Below are 24,644 nucleotides of genomic sequence, written 5' to 3' on the forward strand. Positions count from 1 at the left end.
TTCTTTTCTTCAGATCACCTTAGCCTATGTGGATGCTTTAATGGGCTCTTTTTAGACTTATTAAATCACTACTTGTAGTTGCAAACAAGTATCCCCCCAGCTTTTGCTCGTCTTTTTCAGAAAGTATGCCAATATGTTTTCATAGTTTTAGCTGTGGTTGAATTAGAAGACAGTTCCCTAGTTGCTAGTTTGTTTCATTCAATGTACACAGAAAATTGACTACAGTATTGGTAGTTTCAGTTACAAGTAGTCTTCAAAAAAAAAAAAAAAAAAAACAACTGAAGCAAACAAAAGAAAAACACTTTTTTAAAAAACTTTTACTTTTTTTTCAGGCAATAATAAATAGCACTATCACCCCCAACATGACATTTACTAAAACATCCCAGAAGTTTGGCCAATGGGCAGACAGCAGAGCGAATACAGTCTATGGCTTGGGATTTTCATCTGAGCATCATCTGTCAAAAGTAAGTGTGACCAATGGAAACTATTTGGCTAATCAAACAGCTTAAAAATATTTGTTTCTTTCTGGTTGTATCTTGACTAACTGTTGTTATTTACAAATAATTTACAAAATCTGTATCTGTGCTTATAATGTAAAAGACAAGACGGGTCATGATGGCAATATGTTTTCAACATTTTGATACCTGTGAATTTTCTAACTGATTGAGAAAAGGAGGGAGATTAAAGCTATCACACTGTATGCTCTCTGTGACTTCTAATTATTAGTTAGGTTTCTCAATTTTAAAGTTTTTCTTCTGTTACAGTTTTTCATGACAGAGTTTAAAAGAGTAGACAAAAAAAAAAGTAGAGTAGAGAAAAGAGTAGAGTAGTGTTTCTTCTATATTGAGACAGTCCAGGAAAAAAAAGTTGTTGATAATCTTCAGATGCATTTTTGTCTTTGAAGCCACATTTGTCTTTTCTGCTATGTAGTGCATCTTGTTGCCAATATTTCAACATCTGTAGGCTTAAGGTAAAGCTAGTGGGAAAACTATTCCATGTAAAATAAAAATACAGTTTCTTGTTCGAATACAAATTTCTTGTTGAAATATTTAGTAAAGAAGCTGAGCCCAATATGGCTTTTCTTTATCTGGTCTACTTATGCAGGAGGGTAGTCAGCCTTAATCCAAGGAAAGCAGTAACCCCCTTTGAGTTTTTCTCAAAGTGGTGGTATAGTTCCTGTGAGCGCTAATTCTACAATACCTCTTGCTATTGATACCTACTTTAGTAGGTAAGTCCATGAACATGTACAACATCATCTTTCTCTAGATAAGGACTTTCCGTTTAAGAACATATAAGAAGAAATAAGAAAGTTTTATCAAAATATACCAAAGATCTGGAAACCCAAATGCAATAAAAAGGAGTGGTAGTACTTGTTCAAGTAAGGAATAATGGTTGGCTTGTTTCAAAAACAATAACAACAAAAATCAACTGCGCACACACACACAAAAAAAAAACCAGACCTGCCCGCTTTAGAAAATAGTTGTCACTTTCCAAGGGGTAAGCATGGGCCTGCTAAAAAAAAAAAAAAATCAGTAAAAAGAGAACCAGTACATCTCCCTTGTTTGGACAACCTGATATGCTTATAGGGTTTCTTCATTTCATAATCAGAGAGCTTTCATTACTATGAAGAACCACAAATCCACAAAATTCTAAGTGATATTAATGTATTAATGCTGTATATATGCATGTGCATTTGTGTATATTATTGCCTCAGTGAACTTAGAAACTTTCTCATTTATTTAAATTGGTGTGTATGTCCTAGAAGCACAAGCTCACCAATCTGGTTATAACTCTTGCTAATATTTCAAAGAATCTAGCCTAATTATTTGAAAAGCTACAGTAGATATTTTGTCAAATAACATGTTTGATTAGCAGTTACTCAGATTGCTATGATTCGTGAAGAATACACAAATCTGTTGAGAAAAATAACAAGTCACAGACCTATTCGGAAGATGAATCCTCAGGACATTTTCAGGAAATTGTAGTATACTATATCGGAATTACAAACTATGATTTTGATTGTAGTAGAAGTTGCTGATCATTTCTACTTGATTTAAGAGGTGAGAATTTTCATATTCGTGTTGTAAAATTAATGAAGATGTATTTGAGGAAAACCAAACCAATTTAGATCATAACCTGTTTAATCACAGGAGCTGGTAGCTGTACTGGTTTTGGAATCAGAAAAGCTGAATTAGAAACCATGAATCTGCTATGTAGTTTTAGAGAAATCACATCTATCTTTCCTTCTTGTCTGTCTGCTCGAGTTACCAACTCTCATTTCTATGCAATGACATTGTAGTCATGTTCACCAGAGCACTCTTTCATACGCCTACTACTGTAGGACATGAAATCTAATTAAGGGCTGGAGGTACTACTGAGTGGTAGTAATGGTGCTAACAAACTGTATCAATGGTTTTATTCAGAAACAGGTTGCTTCTAGAAGTAGCCTTAAAATTGATCCTGGAACGTTTTTCTGTATTTGTGTTGAAGTCTCAAAGTGAACAGCCCTGTTACATGTAAGTTGTTTTACAGTAGTGTTTCTGGGCCCCAGAGAAATATTAAAAGTTCCAGGGAGCCAACAACCACAAAACACTTAGACTAGTCTGTGAGTGATTTCAGAAGACTAGTGAAACACAATCAGGACTTCTAATAAAATATTTATTATCATATATCACAGAATCACAGAATTTTCTAGGTTGGAAGAGACCTCAAGGTCATCGAGTCCAACCTCCAACCTAACGCTAACAGCCCTCCACTAAACCATATCCCTAAGCTCTACATCTAAACGTCTTTTGAAGACTTCCAAGGATGGTGACTCCACCACTTCCCTGGGCAGCCTGTTCCAGTGCCTCACAACCCTTTCAGTGAAGAAGTTCTTCCTAACATCTAGCCTAAAACTCCCCTGGCTCAACTTAAACCCATTCCCCCTCGTCCTGTCACCAGGCACGTGGGAGAACAGGCCAACCCCCACCTCGCTACAGCCTCCCTTGAGGTACCTAATTCAATATTATCAATATATCATTGTCTGCTTAGCTGTGTCTGTCTAAACAAGCAGATCACTTCCAAAGCTCATACTAAAGCTCATATTAAGTATCTGACTTCTGGACTACTTGGTTCATGTACCTTGGTCCTCATAAACTGATTACTAGTGTAGAGTGCGACAGTGGTAGGCTCTTTCTGTATGATAGTTGTGACTGAGAATATTTGATGGAAAAGTAAGGCATAGTTACCAATTCCTTACATTCAAATAGAATAAAAGAAAATTAATTAAACATTTGTTTATCTTCACTAGACCTTTTCTCAGTATGTCAGAACACAAATTCACTTCAAGATTGTTCTGTTAGAAGTCAGGCAGAAGTCAATGATACTTGAAAGATGATCTCTATCTTGAAGAGTATTCTCTTCAGAGTAGTACAGTAGTACTGCACTTATTACAGTCCCTCTTGCTGGTGTAGTAGGAGCAGAATGTCTCATGATATTCAGTGAAAAAGGAAGCTCATTTCTCAACCAAAATATAAGTAATATAAAAGATAATATATATAAAATAAACAAAACTTTATATAATTTAATAATCATTTACTATATACAATTATTTAATTAATCACTAAAATTAAATTTATATAAATGTTTGTATAAAATAGAAGTAATAAAATAAAGTACCAAAATATTTTGATAGTCTTGATAGTATTCTTCTGTATGGGAAGAAATACTCCTCAGATTTGCTGTCTCTTATCCCTTTGAACTAGTTGACCTTGTTTATTCTGAGTAATTTAAGAGTACGTTATATGGCAAAAGTGTCATAATGGGTATTCTCCTTCCACAATTTTTCATCTTTTCCTTAGATTATTAATTCTCATTAATAATGAGAATATAATATAATATATAATATAATATAATATAATAATGAGCCTTATTTTCATACTGTAAGATCTTATCTTTGTTAATTAGGGATTGTTTCAAGAGATTGCTATAATACGTCACATGAATGTATCAAGGAATTCTAGTAAATTTATGAAAAATTCCTCTACATTAGCCTTGTTGCCTCTTTCTCAGAATATTTAATGCCTATTTGTTTGTTTGCTGTAGTTTTTTTTTTTTTTTACAGTTTCTACCTTCTTCTGTGATACAGAAGATCATATTTACTGCCTAGTGTTTCTTCAGTCCTGTGTTCTAGACATCAGTGGTGTCATGTTTTCTACTTACCAGTCCTCTGTTCCTCAAATCTATTTAAATAATAGGCTACCTGTGAGATTTTGAGGTCTATCTCTGAGTCCTAAATGAGTATCGTATAGATCTGGGGATCTGTTGCCAGTTCTATCATCTATTCTAAGACCTCTTTTGATGCTGGATTAGTTTTTCAGCGTGGTATTTGTCTCCTTCTGTATTCAGGAAGTGTATACTTTTAAATAACCTGCCAGCTGAAATATAGGATTCAGGAGGAGAAAACTGATACTTCCTCAAGTACTAATAGCACACCAGGAGAAGTTTAAAGACAATAAGATTTTTTGTTTCTTGGATAACAAGTGAAATTCTGACTGAAAATAGTTGAGAAGATTATGTCACACAAAAATAGCCTTCATCTTTCTAAATACATGCAGTGCAAAACAGCTTCTTTGTATGCTGTTGCTGGAGAAGTTTAAAAGCTATTGATGAAGGTCTCCAGTGTTTCTGCAAAATAATTTCAGTCTTTAGTTGATTGTAGTAAGATCATATTCTGTACAAAAGTGGTAGCAAGTGAAAATGAGCGCTTGGCTGCTACAGCAATTGGTGTAATGTAAAGCTGAGACCAATGGAGCCAAAGTTTTTTCTGGCCAGAGAATCTAGGCTAAAATCGATTTAACTCTGGAACTTAAGTCTGCACGTATTTCTAAACTGTTGCTTTACAAGTACATGTAGCAGAGAAATCAAGCTTCACATGACAGTTACTACAAGAAATGGACCTGACTAAGTATTCCCACTGCTGATTTCTTAGTTTGCTATTGGAATTATGAATGTTGAAATTTGGGGAAAAATTAGTGTTTTATCAGTTAGGAAAGAATGGAGCTTTTTGAAGTGAGTAGTGACCACAGTAGGCTTCAGAACCCAATCATTCATTGTGAGGAAGAGAGTAAAATCTTAATCTGAAAGCCAATGTGTAAGTCAGTTTTACCGCTATTACTAGCCATACCTGAGGGTCTTTTTCTTTTTAACACTGTCAGCAACAGATGAAACTTTGTTAAATCTCAATTTTCCTGCCATTTAAATGGAGTATGTTATGTCTGAAAGGTACTGGAAGGTATGTCACTGTGTAACTTGCTCAGATAAGTATCTAATAAGGAGAAAAATTAACAAGTTCCACTGACAGAATTTTATGTTGTAAAATGTTAAGTACAGCGTTCTGTTCTGCATGTAAAGTAACTACTTCACGCCTACAATCTCTCTCTCTCTCCCTTTTAAACTTATGTACCTTCAGTTTGCGGAAAAATTTCAGGAATTCAAAGAAGCTGCACGGCTGGCAAAAGAAAAATCCCAAGAAAAGATGGAGCTAACAAGTACACCTTCCCAAGTGAGTCTTACTGCTTGATTCAAGCCTAGTACTTTAAAGTCTATGCTATTTAACTGTTCTTAACTGTTTTAAGAATTTGTATTGTATCTTACACACACATGTTGTACTAAAAAATGAACAAGGTATTGCCCAGTTACCCTGAATCCTCTCAATTGCTCCCTGCAAAGTCCAGTAGGCTGTGTGTGGGTAAGAGGTGGGGAGGGGACACAGCCAGGATAACTGACCTGAAATTACCAAAGGGATGTCCCATACCATGTTAAGGGTGGATAATTTATTTGCTTATCTAGGGAGAAAAATAGGCCTCATGTTTTTTCCTATTCCTTTGAGGTTTCCCTAGAAAAGAATAAAGATAGTGAGCAGTTACCTAAGTAAATCTATAGTGAAGACCTCTTGTGTCTTTTCCTATTATATCTGTAAAACTTAAGTTGATACATTGTAAAGAACTTAATATAAGAATCATAAAAACAAAAATCAAAGCCAAACCAGCAAACTATTTTTGCTTATTTCCTACTGTGTAGTACCCATTTGTGAAATGTGTTAAAGGGAGATGACAGTCACATGCGACTTTTTATTACATTTAGCCATGTTGTAAAACAAGAGTCCAAAAAAGACATCTTAAAACATACAAACTGGTCTAATATAGGCCCAACAGGAAGATAACTTAATATAATGTAGTCATACTGACATTAGTCATGTATAAAATTAATTTACTTGAAAATGGATGCTTTGAATTTGCTTTGAAAAAAAGGAATTGCATGAGGAATTTATGGCTCTCTCTTCCAGCGTTTCTGGCTCTGTGTGTAGCCATGTTTTATTTTAAGTGATAGTAAAGACAAAGGTAATTCCTGCTTTTGGAGAATGAAGCAGCTTTAAAACTTCAGGAGGGACTCCTGAGTTGAGTAGGATTAATGTAGATGAGTCTTTTTTTTTTTTTCTGGGGAGTGCATCTTTGTTCATTGAATCAGTGCATCTCTTGGGTGCTTTGCACTACATTATGCTTTGATGGAAAAAGGATGGCAGGCAGTTTAAAAAGATGCTGTAGAAATAGGCTTATTGCCACCAGAAAGCTACATCTGGTGCTCTTCCAAGAGAAGTCAGTGGAACAACCACAAGCATATACACAATGAACCAACTTCATGTTGTTTTCCCTGGTAGGCATTTTGCCCAGTTGGCTATAAGTATTAAAAGGAAGCTGATAGCTGTACCGTAACAGGAGAAAAAAAAATCAGTCTTTTTTTTTTAAATTCAGCCTTTTTTTTTTTTTTTAGTCAGGTTTTCTTGACTGTCCCTAAATTTATGGCAAATTCCATAAATAACCACGTAGACAATAGATATGGATATTTTGTTGCTATAACCTAGTATACACTCAGTTTTACAGCCAGTCGAGTACTTCAGCCAGGCTTCTAGTTACTCAGTGTTACAGGCAAAGCAATTACTGTGCTTCTATTTTGACATGTTGATTAATAGTCTGGACTCCAAAGTTAAATCTGACATTGTCAAATGGAGTGACTTACTTGGCTTGGACATGATTTTGAATTACTCAGAGAAAACATCCTGCTTTCATCTGGCTGTTGCCTATGGTTAAAGCTTTCTCTTATTCTGCATGAGCTATTAATATTGTTCATTTTCCTGTACAGAATTCCCTGTATACTTGGAGCCCAACATTTTATGCTGTAGGCAGCTATAGAAGCGTTACCTTGAGCAATTCGATAATGCATGTTGAGAGCTGCAATTTAATTACTGCACACTTAGGAATAATTTCATATTCAGGCCTTACTTTTCATTTCTTGGCTTTTAGCTGTGTTGATAAGTTAGTGTATTATTTCAAAAGATACAGTTAGTGCAAGTGCTGACACATCAGCATAATAGCCGTCACATACTTAATGCTTCTCATTAGTTCCCCAGAGAGAAGGGAGCTGAATCAGGAACTTTGGAGTTTAGAGCAGATGAGAAGCGATGGCTTCACAGCATACTGTAACATTTCCATAGTGCTGGGGCTCCTTCAAAGACATTAATGACTTGGTGTTGAAGATGGGTGGAGGTTGGTAGTGGGGAAGGGAGCTGGGACCCTAGAGGCACTTGATGGAGTACTTTCTGTCACTTTGATTGTCTACCAAAAATGATAGCAAAATACGTAATTCCAGTGTTGCATTTCTCAGTCATTTTACAGCTCTCTTTCCCCTTGCTCTCTGGGGACAGTGACAGGACCCAAGGGAATGGCATGGAGCTGGGATGGGAGGGTCAGGCTGGAGGTTATGGAAAGGTTCTGCACCCAGGGCACTGGGACAGGCTCCCCAGGGCCATTATCCCACTGCTCAACTTAAATTTTGCATTCCTATTGTTTCTTTAATACTGCTTGTTCTCCTCCTATTGACCTGCAGCTTTTGCTTTAATTTCCCAGAATAGCAGGTGATGTATAAACTCACCATTGAACTTGACTCTAAAAAGAACTTTACTTGTCCAGAGAAGGACAGTGGTCTTAACCAACAAATTACAAAAGAGATGCTGCTTTGTTATGTGTAAGTCCCACTGAGTGCACTGCTTTCTTCAAATAAAGAGAAAAGCATTATTGCTGTGTCAAAGAACTTGCACTTTCTACCCACCTCTATTAGGATATATATAATAATACAGATGGGCTGTCTGGAGACTTCAGTCCGAGGTGTACTTGAAATAAGTTGTCTATTTTGGTACTTCTAAGATCACCTGTGCACAGAGGTACCCCATCTGTTGTCCTTTTATCTCAGGTTTATATAATAGGGTTTTGCAAGGGTCTTACCTCGTTTATATAAAAATAAAATACTGTCCCTCCCTGCTCTGACACTTCTTCGTTTCCAGACTCATCCTTCAATAAGAGAATTTTTTTTTCATGATATAAAACCCATGACAAACCACCTATGGCCCATTTTCAGTTGCAGGTTTTCCTGTATACTGAAAGAACAACACTTTGTTCTGCAGTTCACCAAGCTGCATGAAGCAGTAGCCTGAAAACCTTTTTTATTTCTACTTTTTTTTTTTTTTTTGAAACTAAATTTAATTAGGTTCAAGTACAGAACCAAATGGTGTGGGTTGGGGTGCCTTACCCCAATAGTCTTAAAATCAACTGGAGTCTGAACGTCTGTATTTTCTTCTTTAAGCCACAGTCTGTCCTCAGATATTTCTTGGGACCATTGTCATTTTAATAATATATCTGAAATCGCGTGGTGAGTAACTTATTCAAAACAGTTCAACTCTTCCTTAAGTAATTCTGAGCCCCTCCCATGCACACTATTAGGAATAGTTAAGTTTTAGTGTTAGATTTATTTTTTTTTTACAGTGCAAGGAATTGGATGATTTGGGCAAAATGGCTGCAGTTCTATTGCTTGTTGGCTTCTTTGTGCAAGCTTGCAAAGCTTTTGTTTGCTTACAAAACTTGTGAAAAAATGACTGTGGGATGTTTGATTTTCTATACTAGAAATATTATAGTGTCATATTATAGTGTCTGACTTGGTAGCTGACAGCTGTGTGCTGTTGCCAATCAGTACTGAACAGAGGAGCTCTTTGAAGAATGGCAACTCCAGGGTAATGGATGGAATGCTTAATAACAAAAAAAGTGAATAATAATAATAAAAAAAATTGATTTAGCTTGTTAATTTTAGAACAACATCCTCCTTTTCTACTGTTCTGTATTTTTTCACCATTGAAAGTTGGCCTGATTGGTGCTGTGAAGTCTGCTTGTTTTACTGTAGAGACTATTCTATGGCTGCATGTACTTTGTTTACAGGATTCTGAAATTTTAGACATCTTTCGATGCATTGCCCTATGTTATGCATAGTTTGAATACCACAGGCACTGTCACTTATGTATTTCTTGGCATCAGCAGCATCCTGCCTCTCATTAGTAGGGCCAGGGCTCCTTTATACCGTGCAGATTTATGACAAACTCTAGAATAACAAAATACTCCCGAGTATAATTTTCACTAACTCATGTGTAAATCCAGTGAGTGACTTGAAGTTCAATATCCTCCAAAAACCTATATATGATGTGATAGTGGCCTTATACACAGGAGAGCTGGTAATCCTTTCTTCTCAAATGTATGAAATACCTATTCGTAGTGCTCTTGAGAGGAAAATAGCAGACCTTAAAGTATATATATTTTTTTTCAGAAATATATTCCATTTTCAATTTAAGCACTGTTTTCTCCGTACAGGATCTATGCAGTGAATGTTACAACTAAGTTATCCTGCTCTTTCGACAGGAATAGAGGCGTGAACATCTTTTTAAGCTAACCATAGTTTCTTGCCCAGCTCTGCAAAACCATCTGATTTGGATGTGTGAAATTATAATGCAGAATAAAAACTTTGGTACTTAATCTCACAAAAAAATGATTCTATAATTCTTTTGTTCTCTCTAAGTAATATAAAATGCAAATAAGTTATTTGTAAACTTTTTTTTTCCAGTGTAAGTGATGCTTTTTCTGTTGCATTTGGTACTTTATTCATAGACAGCTTCATTACAGTTGGCTGCAAATAAATGTGGCAGGGATAGTTGTGAGTGTATGAGAGCACTGACTGACCTACATTAGCAGAAGAAATATGTACTAGGTTATGATGCTTCTCTGCTACATACATATCAGCCCCTCATGAATTTGTAGGCAGTGAAACTTTAGGTATCACATAGACTGCAGTGTTTCTCTGTGTGAATTTTTGTCACTTGAATTTCATTCAAATTATAAGTCTATGAAAGTGCTTTACTGAAGAATAAGTCTAGGTAGAACCTGCACATTTTTCTTCTAGTGAAATAGTTTTCATGCTTTTATAAATAAAACATGTTAATAAATAATCTTTGGCTTTATTTGTGCAATAATAACGTTGCAGGAATTTCAGCTTAAAGATAAAAACAAACCAGTCTTTATGTGATGTAGTATGTATTTTTCAGAACATGTAGTACAGCTGGAGAAGAGGAGGTAGTAACAGAGATTTTGGGGCCCATAATGCCTTTCATTTAACGTTAGTGGAAACGGTTTCCCACATCAGAGGATAATAATAGACAAAAATGCCTAATTTGTATAACACAATGTATATACCTGAATATCTTGCCAGCTATGCTTTTTCACACTTAATTTCAATTCAGTTTCAGTTCATTAAAAGCATCCTGTAAAAATCAAGATTTATTTTTTTACTTTTATATTATTGTGAAAAAAAAAAAAAAAAATTTCTCTGAAAGTAGGAAACTATTTATGTTCACATAATAAACAATTAGCATTTATTGTATAAATTAATTTGTGTAACAAATTAGGATCATTATTTTCTGCATTATAACCCACAGGAATTTAATAAAAAGGTGCAGAATGGAGACAGTTGTGCACATGTGGTGTTGCTTGATAAACACTAAATACAATAGAACTTCAAGTTAGTATTAAAAATGTTATAGTACAACTCTATCACCCACTAGCTTGTGTTGTAGAGTAAGACACTTGTCAGAATGTGAGATATGTCTCATTATGTGAGAAGTCAGAATAAAAGCACAATTTTGATAATTGTTGTGCTGCAACTGCTTAATGTAATTCAAAGTACGATGAAAACTTCGATCTACTGTATTGTTGGCTAAGTAACACCCAGTGCTTTGTGGAAGGTGACGTTGACAGCAAGAACTTAAATTCATCAAAAGATCTGCATTTTTCCATCTGGTTAAATCTCCAAGTCCTGTGCCACCTTTCCTATAGATGGAGGATCAGATTCATTACTGGCTTTCAAAAAGCCTAATCTGTGTAAAGTAGTTGAAGGCTACAAGTGGAGGCTCAAAATTAGAGCTTGATCTCTTAAGACAGTGAGCATCTCTAGGTACTTAGCAGTTCCTTCTGTGACTGCTGTTCTTCAGCTTGCTATGCAGAAAGGAAAATTCAAAGAGCTGGAAAGAGAAGCAGTTAGCCTTTCAGAGACTGTGCTTGTGGTTCAGTTTAATTATATTAAATAGCAGTGTTATCAGTTACCCATGCAGATGTTTAGATGTTTTGTGGCCATAGAGATGCTTAGTTTTTGGAAAGCTTGTTATTCAGCCATCCTCTACTGTTCAGACACCCCTCCATGACATCCACTGAACTCTGTTCATGAGTCTTCTTCCTTGGAGTTAGATGATTGATTACTAAAAGCTTAGCAAAGTATTTTAAAATCAAGATGAGCTACTTAGCTTATGACTCTATTATCTCCTTTGAAAGACATTATTTGAAAAAGAATATATTAGGAAAGAAAATGCTAAAATTAAACAACATTCAGGGATTGGATGTGGGCTACATGGTGTACATTGTTTTTTTAAAAAAAACACACTTTTTGGCGACTAGAAAACAGCAAATAGTATTTGTTGGCCAAAATACAAATGTACATGCTAGCATGGTAAAGGCTGATTGAAAATGCACCAGTGCCTTCTGATAGGAGGTAGCCATTGATATTTATTTTTTTTCAGGTATCCAGTTATGTAGCAGTAGTGGAAGCTGTCTGGTTGTACATGTAGTTGGAGTATTATCCTTCCCAGATAGTACCACGAACAAGCAAGAGTGAGGGCCAGGCTAAGGTGACTATGGAAGTTTTGCAGGGACTTTGCTGGCCAAGTGTTCTTTAAATGTGAGGCTGAAGTGTGAGGCTGACTGTACTAACAAGGGCCCTCCCACTGTTCACTTTGGTTAATACTGAATGTGAAGGTTGAATTTTGAAACACATATCAGAATTTGTTTTTGTGTTAGAATATAGAGTGAGAGATAAGAATGCTGGGCGTAAGCAGTCGTCAGTTTGTGATTGAATGTAGTATCAGGCAAGAGTGAGAGAAGTCTGTAGTAAGCAGGATGATGGAGGCTTACAAAGAAAATCATGTGCCAGCTGTGTTTTGCACAAGATGGTGTGAACTGATGGTAATACGCTTCTAAATTAAAATCACATGATGAAAAATAGCTATGGGAGACGTAGGAAATCTGTGAGCCTCATATCAATATTGCCTAAAATTAATATCTTATTTGAGAAATATTATTAGTGCTTATAAGGACATTGCCTTCCTGAGGAGGTCAGTTTGTAATTCTAATTTATTATTTGTTTGTTTTACTTAAGGAATCAGCTGGAGGGGATATTCAGTCTCCTTTAACACCAGAAAGTATCAATGGGACAGATGACGAGAGAGCGACGCCGGAGGTGACACAGAATTCAGAACCAAGGGCTGAACCAACCCAGAATGCATTGCCATTTACCCATAGGTACAGATTCCATTCCCACATCCTAATCAAGTGATACCTGTCTCCTTCCTTGTTAAAGGGACCTTCTCCCATGTTGTGGCTTCCACCTGGCACAGTTAAGAATTAAGTTACCTGATTTTTAATAAAATATAAAATACAGGACTGGCTTTCAGATTTGCAATATACTCTTTTTTTCACAAACCAAAACCACATATGAGGAAATCTCTTGGAATGAGACTGGGGAGGCATTATTTTATAATTTTATCAGCTGAGTGCAATCATTTGAACACTCATTAGTGCAGATGTCCCTTTAACAGGAAGCATTATTTCAATGTCTGAGATCTTAAAGTTAACCACTTTATAGAATATTCCAATTAAATTTATTTTTTCTGCACATTTTCTTTAAATGACTGATAGTATTGGATCAGCCTTTCAGTGACAAGTTGTTGGAAGAAAAGGGACTCTTACAATGCTTCTGGATTATACAATTTAAAGCAATCTTTAATTGAACAGTTCTGACAGTTGAAAACATTTTTCAACTTGTATTGAGAACAGAAGAGATGTGTAGTCCTGCTCCAGACTGAATTATTCATTGCACTAGGAAGCAACCTGATCTAGTGAGAGGTGTCCCTGCCCATGGCAGGGGGTTGGAACTGGGTGACCGTAAGTCCCATGCAACCCAAACCATTCTGTGATTCTATGAATGCTGTACATCATTGTTCTTTAGAAAAGGACTTTTTATTTAAACAATGAGTTAAGATGGATGTATCTTGCTTGTTAAGTTATCATTAAGTGGGATACACTTAATAAAACACATTATGGGCTGAGACCATGTAGAGTACTATAAATATTTGATGAACTTAGAGCAAAACTAAGTATTCTGCATTTATTTATGTTTAAATAACACGGTCTTATTGCAGCTTAAGTTGAGTTTAAGATCAATATCTGGGGAACACTAGCACCTCAGATATATAATGCAAATAATTTGAAATGAGTAAAGATGGTATTGTTGAAGAGTTCTCATTTTATGTAAGAGAATAATGCTATTAAAGGTATCTGGAAAAAATAATCTACATTTTCAAATGAGGAAAAGTAGTATAATTTTGCACTAATTTTTTAGCAGAATGATTCTGTTTATTTTTATACTTCAGCTATTACCAGTGCATCTATCAAATATTTTAGAAGAAATGGTGCTTTGTAAGAGTACTATGTGCATGTTGAAAGAGTATTACAAATGTTGCACATTTGTCAGTGTTCTGTAAAGAATCCGTTTAAACTTGTTACTTCTGCGTTGGAATTCTCAATATTTTTGTGAAAAGTAGTTGTGTTAAAGTCTACACACTAGAAATGTTTCTATGTTGTAGCTGCAAGATCTTCCCTCTCTTTTTGTATGTGTTCTCTGGTATGCTAATGTAGTGACTACTTTTCTCTGCATTGAGCCTGACCGAAGATATTTTTGAAACTGTCCAGTTGTAAGATGGGGTAGAATAGAGGTTATAAAATGTACATTCTTTGCATTTTTCTTTCATGTATGCAGTGTGAGTGCCTTTTTTTAATTTATTGCCCTGTCATATACCACTAGCTAGAATAATTTTTATAAACAACAATTTGTGTAGGCCACTGAAAACCCCAACTGAGGCTTTTTATATACTGCTACTTAACTGAAAAGAAAATGCTTTTAAGTGCTTTCTCACAATTTTTTTTTTCATATAGAAGGCAAAGAAGCCTCTTATGTGTGTGTGAGTGTCAAGGAACACTATCTCAACCAGAGGGAAGCTACCATTTAAAATCCTATATATTTCAGAAGTCTCCAGGTACTTCCCAGGCACCATAATGTTTTACAAGTTGATGTCTGAACTCTGTTTGGGAATGAGCTGCCTCAATTGGATTTAATTGTTAGCTATAATGAAACTCTAATGAAGGCTCTCTAAAATGGCACTATATAACACATGCATGAAAGAGATGGAAGGTGGGGCCTCCAGGATTGTGTTAGCTGTGTCTAAGTGGGCATGTTTTTGAGAAGACGTGATAATATTAAGTGGGCAACTAAGTAGAGATACTTGTGTTGGCTGGAAGAGTGCTCTCTGCAGGCAGTCTGCCTGTCCTTGATTTAAAAAGAAAAAAGGTAAACTAACCTTTACACTCTGATCATTTGCAACTCTTTGGGCTTTCCATGTGTCAGTGGTACGGAAAGGGATTGTAGCCCTCATGGTTTCCTGCCTTTTGCTGAAGCTGTGCGTTGGTGGCGCTCCACGTTTGACAGAGAAGTGCTGCCACGCTGAACCCTTTCCCTCTGCACCCTGTTGACTCCTGCTGATCAGTGAGCCTCCTTCAACCTGTGTTTCAGCAAAAGGAAAGTTTAGGTAGTGCTTCTGGGTGAGGAGGATAGTACTGGAAGGTGTGTGTCTAGTCTTGCGTGCAGCAACGCTTTGTACATACTTACTTTTATTTCAGGAACTGATAAGATGCTAAATGCTTTTCAGAAGAAAAGGTTGTACAGTAATCCCTCCAATGAGTTCAGCTGTAGGGGATGTGAGAATTACTGATGCTGGCTGTGCTTCACTTCTCCCATGAATAGGAAAGCTATATTCTACTATGGCATGGCAGTACCTGCTCATCCAGTGAATGTCCTCAGCATAGGCTGGAGCATAGGAAAGGCACGCGTGGAGCCACTTGGCAGGAGCCTGGGCAGCCACAGGGCAAAAGTTTGAGTTTTGTGGGCAGGACAAGGTGCTGTGGCACCACACTGTTGAGGTGGGAACCACATTGCTGCTGAGAGGGTCAGTGAGCACAGCTGAGTGCAGGCGTCTCGGCAGTAGAGGATGGAAGTAAAAGGTTGACAGAGGTTGTTTATCAAAACAGTGATCTGGGGAAGGAGTTTATATGTTTTTGTGTGAACTGGAAGGGCCTGATAGGAGCTGACAAGGTCAGAAACCAGAAGTGTGGAGTTCATGCGTTAGTCTACATCTTGTCATTTTTAATCTGCATACTTGAAAAATGTTCAATTTCATTTTGTTATAACACATCCTCTCTGGACAGATACGGCGTCTTCTGCAAGCATTCTTCTCTGCACTTCGTATGTTCTGGTGTAGGTAGTTGAGCTTGTCTTGTTTCTGCAGCATCAAATGTAGACTACTTCGGTATTTATAGTTATTTTTTGACCATTTATACCCAAAAGCTGAATAAAAGCATTATGCAAGTCACCAGAGTTTTGTTATTAGAACTTCACTTTCCAATTATTTCAGTAAATAATTGCTAGTATTGAAATTAACTTTGACTAGTATATGTCCACAATTCTATTCATATCCCATGAGCATAACATAGCAAAAGTCAGTCTAGTTGCTTCAATTTATCCATAACTGGGAAGTCCTAAAGCTCTTCACAAGCAGTGTGATTCTAGTCAGATGCGCGAGAGAGAAGGATATTAATCAGTCATCAGCCTTGCACAGAAAGATAAACTCTTGCAATTAAACCTCTTTTAAACCTTTTTTTTTTTTTTTTAACTAAATATGGTTAATGTTGAATTATGAAGTAATATCACTTGGGAACTTATTTTGATGTATAGCCTGAGCACTGCTGTCATTACTAACTGTTGCCAGAATAAATGAAAATAAGAAGCATAAACTTGACATTAGAATTTTAATAATCTTGACTGAGACACTGATCAGTCCTTTTCTGAACTGTGATTAGTCCAGGAATGCTTTTTTGTAACAAATGCTTGTTAATCAAGTCTAATATTTAAAATATGACTGAAAAAGGTATAGATTTCCTTTCTTAACTAAATTGTGGTCTGCTTAGATATTGTTATTTTTTATTTCTTCCTTTTTTCCCCCCAATATTTTGCATATTATTTAGTGATAGTTTTTTGTTTTTTTTTTAAACTGAAAAATAGGTTGGTCATGAAATGGAGTTTGGAGAGAAAAAAGATGCTAAAAAAACTTGTAACCACTTACGATGTGCCTGCACCTTGCTTTTAAATAAAAGTTTTAATCATGCTGGTGCATAGTACAGAATGCCTAGTCATCTGAATGAGCCTAAAGGAATACTATTCTAAGCTTATTCAGCCTTAGAATATAAGTCAAATACAAAAACTGAATAGTATGTAAATCTCCAACTGCTGCTTGGGATGTTTTGGTACCTGCTTGGTGAAATCTGCTTAGTGAAGTTGCTTTTTCTCCCCTTTGAAAAGAATACATTTGTTTGTAACAAGTTTTATTCCATTCTTGGCGCTTTAGAAAGCTGTGGGATAAAACATACTTTCAGAAAAAAACTTACTATAAGAGGATTCTTCTGGGATGAATCTTGAACGTCTTCAATTTTCTGTCAAGCATGACTTGAACCTGTTACGTCATTTTTTCATGTAATAAGCTGTTCCATCTAAACTTAAAGAAACTTGGATTTTCTATAACAGTGTTTCGATTAGACAATATACATGTGTTTGTTGCTTGTTCGTTAAAATTCCTATTTTTGTATTCAAACAAGTTTTTAATATGAAATTTTGACTCATTGCCTTAGTGAAAATGGACTTATTTCAAATGATGTTTATATCTTAGATATGTTATTGTCTAGATAGCTTACTATTTAATAATGCTGCATGTAAATCCAATGCTGTAACAACAACAAAAAAGATAAGATCCTCCTAAGATCTTGCTGCTAGCTCATGTTCCTTAACTGAGTTTTCATTAAAAGTTGTATGCAGAAATCTGTTCAGTAGACTTTTCACTTTGCGTATCATAACCATGCACTTCTATAAGCTTTAAATATTTTAGTTACCTTACAGTAAAAGTACTTTGTGGATCATGTTGAATTAAGTTGGCTTTGAAGACAAGTTTTGAGGTAATAAGTTTTTGTGCTGTTTTTCTTTGGTTTCAATTTATAGTCAAATCCTAATGCTTGGATATTCCTTAGTGTTATATGTAGCTTTTTTTACCAAATGGGGTGGGAGCATGCATAACTTTTTTAACTCTTGATTTTCAACGCTGTCTAAGCTGATTGTAGCATTAATTCATGTTGTGAGGAACCTCAGGAGGTGTTTAATGCCAGCTCCTGCTCAAATATGTCAGCCATGAGATCAGACCAGGCTGCTCTAGGTCTTACCTAGTTGGTTTGAAAACTTCCAGGAATGGAAATGGCTAAAGTTAGACTTTTTTGAAAAGGTTTATCTATAACATAAAAGGCAGTAACTGTTTCCAGACTGCATGGTGCTATAATGAACTGTGGCATCTTAGAGCACATCAGAGGAACACTGGTAAATTCAATTACTCTGTTGAGAAAAGGTGATTATTTCTTCAGGCACATTTAGAGAAGAAACTCAAACAACATTTTGTTTGATGTTGTGAAGGCCTTAGTTGTGGTGTTCTTCTTCCTCTTGTGCTCTACCAGCAAGGCCCTGGTGGTCTCAGGAAGAAGCACATGGAGAAGGATTGTTCTTCCTTTCCTTCCTGACCCAACTCCCACTGCTTCCCTCACTCCTACACTTATGCCTAGGTGACTGGGATTTAGTTCAAGTCAGACAACTTTGCAATAAAAGTTCTTGCTAGGAAATTATTGGTTTGAAGTGAAGATCTTGTGTTTGTGTAAATTATTTTTTCTCTGACTTCCCTGATTGTAACAATTACTGAAAGCGCTATAGGAAATCTGGAATATGTGCTAAACCTTTACATATTTTCAATCCAGTAGTGTGTCAAGCACAGTATAGTACAGCTCATACTGTAACATTTCCATAAGATGTCTCTAGGTAGGGAAGGAGAGGTGGAGAGGACTTGTATATACTACTAGAAGAATGGCCATGGTACATGTGTTGCTTACAAATACTTTCAAATAAAGCAGCTGATAATATACATTATAATGTTTGCAGGAATGGATGACAGCCAAAACTAAAAATAGCCCAACACTTTTTTTTTTTTTTTTTTAAGTAATTTCACTGTCTCCCTTGAGCTCCTAAGCAAGTTCTAGTTTGGAGCATGTGAATTATCCACTTCCTGTCATTTATTTAATGAATGCTCCAAGGGGTGATTCAGAAGATGAGAGCTGGGTGTTGGAAAAACAATGATGTAAATACCATCCTCAGGGACCAGTGAGCACTCTAACTTATCTGGCAAGTACATTCTTAGAAGAGGAATACAATCCTTATGTAATTTAAATTAAAAAAAAAAAAGCATACAACTTGGAACATGTAATTTTTTCCCCTTTCAATCCTATGCATAAAAAATAAAAAGGAAAAAAAGAAGGCCTGGTAAAAATGAAAGAGCTAAATTGCTTAAGGAATAAACTTTCATTTTTTAAAAGAACATATCCATTCTGTTTTACCAATACAAAATATGGATGATATTAAAAGATTCTGTTAACATTTCACCAACTATAAACATTGCTGCTATGATTATCACATACAGCACCAAATCAGTGTTCTTTAAGACACCATCATGAATTTTGTTATGTATTCTTGAAATGTATTCTTGAAAATACCTACTCCCTTTAGGAGTCTACTGTTACTACATAGTGGCTTTTTTGCTATATTTAGGCACTGATGGTGGAGCTATTCTCTTTATTGTATATATTCCTAGTAATTTAGTTTCACAATGAACTTTTGTATGTTCTGGTACTGGGTGTGTATTCTTGTTTAAACTTGTGAGGTTTCTTTTATAGGATTATTTGTACATCTAGTATTTAGAATATCTGTGGTTTTCTGAGTTTTAAGCTCAAACATGTAGTCATCTTTTCAAGAAGAATTCCAACTGCAATTGTAGGTGATCTTGTGTAGACAGTTCGTACCTCATGTTTTCTTCACTCATACTTCCATTATTCAGTGTCTTTTGGCATTACTGACAGGTCCTCATAAGAAATCGTTCTACCAGTAACTAGGGCTAAACTCCAAACTGAACTTTCCCAGGACACCATGAATAAGTCTAAGAGGTTGTCTTTAATACACCAGAGATGTCTGGATAACTTTCGTTGAAATTAGGTCAGCACTTCTAACTATAGCAAATACTTCTTTTACCAGTGGCTTTTGAAACTGTTTTCAACATTTTAGCATTAAAAAGCAGACACCAAAGAAATGCTGCAGCTCTCAAATCACTCTTCTCCAGTGGGGAGAAAAAAAAAGTGAAAAATGATGAGAGGAAATGGACACTTTGAGGAATTGCTATTTTTTTTATAAATCATCTGTGGAAAGACTTAATACTTTGAATGTACAAATGGCACGCCTTGTTTGGGTTGGAAACCACAGTACATACCTACAGCTATTTTTCAGACACCCATTTAAAAAATGTGTTTACGTGAACAGAAAGCCATTAACACCTGAAGTTACCAGGAAAAAAAACCACACATTTCTATCAATCCCTGAGGTCTCAAGTGCATTTTCTAACAGTCATGACCCTTGAAAAGAGAAGCCTTTATGAAAAGCAAAGGCAGAGGGGATGTTTTGCAGGGCAAATATGACCACACTTTTAATAGTGCCTGATTACTCAGACTTCACTGTCTCATCCTGATTGGTGAGGGAAGTAGGTGTGTGGAACTATACCTTCATTTTAGGGTCAATTTTTGATCAGGAAGTTGGGGGCTTTCTTTAGAGTCTGGAATTTGACTATTTGTAAACAAGACTTTCCTATGGCAATCTGTTTGGCAGGTAAGAGTATCACCCACTTTGCACTCATCAGTACACACATGTGCCTTGCTTCCCCAAAAGCGGACCTCTTCAAATAATGGCCCAACAGACAGTAAAAAAAAGTATGTTAGAAGAGTAAAAGCTCATAGTAGCTGATACATAGCTGCTTTGTTTCAGGTGCAAAATTCAGGCCACCTATCTTTGCCAACACAAAAACGTAACACTTAGGCAACCATCTGTTTCAATAAACAAGCAGCAAAGAAACTTTCCCAGATTTGTTCGTTTGCTGTTTTCTATCTCTAGAATGGACTCTGGAGTCACAATCTCATTCTGTGAAAGTGGAGAATAGTCTAAATCTGGGTTTCAGGTTATGCATTCCCATCCACACAGAAAACATTGAAATGGCTGCGTAGTTTCAGGGAAAGGAAGATTCAAATCACTCTTAAGTATACTGCAGAAAAATATGCATTACTGTTTTATTTTGATGCTTGTTTCATTTCTTGTTAATTTGTTGTCAAGTTTGGATTATTTTGTAAAATCATTATACAGAACATTGATGAACTTGTTTAATTTATAGCAGTGCTATATTCATGGTAAAATGCTCCTGTCACATTCCTGAGATGTACAGGATTATGAAGCACTCCTGAACAATTTTGAGCTTATAGTCCACAAGCTAAAAAATATCTTTAAACAAAAATGCAGAAAACAAGAGTCAACTTAGTTTTTCATAGTTCAGAAGGCCAACATTTTCAGTCTGGTATGTTAAAATCCATTACAACTCATTCCAATTATAGACTTCAAAATTATAGCTTTATTTTTTTCAAACACTTGTAAACCTGTATCCCAAAGCCATTCTTTCTTGATTTTTTTGTAATGTATACTCTTACTGAAGAAACTTCTCCAGTTGTAACTCTAAGTTCATCTGTATTCCAAAAATTATTTTCCCAGTTTTCTGAAAAGATGGGATCTAAAATTAAATCATATGAACAAAAGTAGCTGTAAAAAAGCTCCAACAAAAATAAGCCCAAACTTTCCAGTTATTAGGTCTTTACAAATGCAGGCTCTTTGTGTTTCCAAGTTGCTTGCTCCATTGAACACAGCTGATGCCAATTTAGTCCTTTTCTTGCTGATAACATTGTTTGTCTTCTATGTTTTCTGAGGTGTAGTTTTGGATCATGAGACACATAGTTCTCCTATGAGAAGTTGAACATACACATGTAGATAGATACCTAGCTCTCATTTTTATTTTTATTTTTGTGTGTGTGTGCTGCGTGGTTACAGTTTCACCATCATCCAGAATACTGGTTGATAACATACAAGCATGATGAAAACACAAATGGCTTAATTACTATTCTTGAAACACCACAAAACTCATTTTTCTTCTCAAACTTCCAAGCAGAATATAAATAAATACACCTTTTTTTTAAAAAAAAACACAGCCTTTAACAGCTCACACTGAAGATGGAATGATCAATTTAGTTTATGGATTTTTATATTCCTTCTAGTCTTTTCTGCATTACTGCCTTCTTAACTGTCCCTTGTCCTTGGAGAAGAGGGAACTCTGGAAGCAGAAATCAATCTACCCAGCACCATTCTCTGTAGTGATTTAATCTTAAGAGCCTATAATTTACTTTATTCTTGTAGTCATTTATAAGTATATGATTAGATATCGGGCAGGGGAATTTACACTGCATCTGACCTAAGTTAAAAGGTGCCTATCATCTTAAGTCATATAGTGTTTCCACTTTCAGTCATGGTGAATTATTTATTAATTGTGGACTAAAAGGTACTACATAGATTCAGAAAAGAGTGTTTTGCCATTTGCAAAGCACTCAGGTTGAGTTAATGAAGTCCATATGGACTTATAAATTAATTATTTTTTAATTTATTAGATAACTTTATCCCGGGAGATTGTCCATAGAAGTCAGAGCCACTGATAGCTGACAACAAATATTTTATTTAAGTTATGGATTCTTTTCCTGTTGAAGTTATGAAATAGATGGACTGCTCTGCCAAATTCTGTTTGGGTTAATATGAAGCAGAGAAGGTGTGTGAGTTTTGTAAGTGGTTGCACCTCCTGTTCCTTTGCCATAGTTCACGCTAATTAATACCTAGAGCAGCTGGTATGGACTCCCCAGAGGTCACAGAGCAAACAGGCTTGAATAGAGCTGAGCGAATGCTTCTCTCGCCTAGAATATTTTTTACTTCCAGGCACACGTGGAGCCCAGCTTAGGCAGTGACTGTGCTGTGCCTGTTGAATTCTTCAGTTCAGAGCCAACACAGGGTAGTCTTTGTGGTGCAGAGAAATCATGGTGAGCTTGATAAAGCCATTTGATGGTCTTTTTGTGTTTACTAATAGGATCCTGCCAAACGGGTTACCTCTGCCCACTTCTTGAAAGAACTCTTATTTAAAAACTGAAGTTTGACAAAGCAGAGAAAAGCAGTTTAGAGGACTTTCTATATTAAAAATACATAGCATGACTATTTAGTGTATTTTTAAAATAATTGTTTCATGTTCAAATAAAACCCTTAAGCAAAAAATAGCCTTAATCAAAGTAATTTTTGTACAGAATTTCTGTGCAGTAGAGCTGACTGACTTTCATAAGCTGTGTATGCTTTGACGGGTCACTGCATCCCTGCAAGAGATATAGGACCAGTGGCCAGGATTTTCACATAAAACAAAAAACTTGTTTTTGAGTCTAAATCCTGAAGATCCACACTGACCTATTAGTAACATACTCTTTGGAGCATGACATTTTTGTTAGATGAATTAGGATTGCGGAAGATTTTTCCCTAACTTATAGGTAGGCTTTACAAGTAAACCTAGTTAAGGTAGTAATTCTTGTGGAACATTCTGTGGCCTGTGTTTGCTGGGGTAAATCAGCAAAAATCTGTCTCATTTGTGTGACACTGAGGTCTGTAAATTATGCCTTCTATAGTGCCTGATGCATTTCGCCCTAGATAGTCACCTTAGATTGATCTGATGAACTGCCATCTGAGGATACTTGTCTTAGCTTTCAAACATCTAAACTCGGAGAAGATGGATTTCATCCACTACGCTCTGCTTACCGGGTCCAGCGTAAGGTTGTACCTCCTGCCAACATTACAGTTCAGAGTTATGTGTCATGTTTTTCTATGAAGGTAAAACATTACCCTGCTCCTTGGCATTGCTGTCATCCTGCCATGGCTCCTTGTAGGCTATTATTTAATTCACTTTACCTCCCCAGCTAGGTGATGGTTCCTATCAAGATAGCTTAAGCCCCTGAAAGACTCAAGTAAAAACTCATTGATAAAGAGTCCAAAGCTGTAAGCCATTTCAAAATGCATTGGAATGTACATAAGCATTGTTGAGGCTCCACATGCATCAGGTGTGTTACTGAAAATAGTTGTATCGGGATAGCTGTCACATTGATTGTTTTCTGTTGTATTTTGTTAGGCAGACCCTTTGCAGAAGTTCAGTGGCATCAACCTTCCTGCAGATGTGGGTAGAGGTTAGGGGTAGGCACACATAAACGTGGAAGTAGAATATTTTATAAGTCAAATTTATGAAGTACTTGATATAATCTCTTCTTGAGCTTGAAGAATAGAAGGGGGAATACAGTTAAATGGAGATCAACATCACCTGTAATTTTTCATCAGTTTTATGCTTTAGGGAAGCATAAAAGAGACATTTTTTTGTTTGACAGAGTTTTGTCAGCAATGAATTGGGTGGACACAAATCAGCAATCATGTAGAATATGAGGGTTTCTCTTTACTGGCTTTTAAGCCACATGGCAAATGAAGGAAGCTGGAGCTGGGTGAAAGTGATGAAATAAAATGCCTCAGATGTCTAGGACTCTGTTTTCTCAAGTATACAATAACAAAACATTGTTAGTGGTCCATCCATTGTGATGATTGTAGGGTTGTCACCTTTACAATTTATTTTGTGGCACTTCAGTGTAATGGCATTCTGTCTTCTCATGAAATGCAAAGGGTTCAGTTTCAAAATTCGACTTAGAACTCTGGAAACCATTCTTCTGGGAGGCTGCCACCACATAGGAAATTACAAAGTCATTTCATTTAAACAGCAAGGCCCATACAAAGCAAAACAAAACAGACACACACATACACCAACTGAATTGTGCTTCATGCCAGTAGTAAGTTATCCAATTCTTTCATTTGCTGAAAAAAGATATTTTTTTCCCTCTCTATAGCGAGAATAAGCATGGAAATGAAATATGGGTTTGTTGTCTTAGACCAAATACTTTTTCATGTAGGCTATACGTTCCTATTAAGTTGGCCTGAATTTTAAAAGGATCACT

General features: G+C 36.0%; 1 protein-coding gene and 1 long non-coding RNA gene across 4 annotated transcripts in view; one reads left to right on the plus strand and one right to left on the minus strand.

Moving 5' to 3' along the window:
* Positions 1–24,644, plus strand: part of HOMER1 (homer scaffold protein 1) — an 87,005-nt gene that overhangs the window by 27,561 nt on the left and 34,800 nt on the right. For all 3 annotated transcript variants that reach the window (XM_084503237.1, XM_084503236.1, XM_084503238.1), the window contains 3 exons: positions 333–464; positions 5,453–5,545; positions 12,619–12,761. In XM_084503237.1, coding sequence (XP_084359363.1) covers positions 333–464; positions 5,453–5,545; positions 12,619–12,761 — 368 coding nt within the window. The remainder of the gene's footprint in view (positions 1–332; positions 465–5,452; positions 5,546–12,618; positions 12,762–24,644) is intronic.
* The window catches only part of LOC311426694, a 33,327-nt gene continuing 21,819 nt past the window's right edge, over positions 13,137–24,644 (minus strand). Inside the window, exon 2 of the long non-coding RNA XR_014686972.1 lies at positions 13,137–15,853. This is a non-coding gene — a long non-coding RNA (uncharacterized lncRNA). The remainder of the gene's footprint in view (positions 15,854–24,644) is intronic.

This window comes from Aythya ferina (genome assembly GCF_964211825.1).
Source record: "Aythya ferina genome assembly, chromosome: Z".
Taxonomy (NCBI): Eukaryota; Metazoa; Chordata; class Aves; order Anseriformes; family Anatidae; genus Aythya; species Aythya ferina.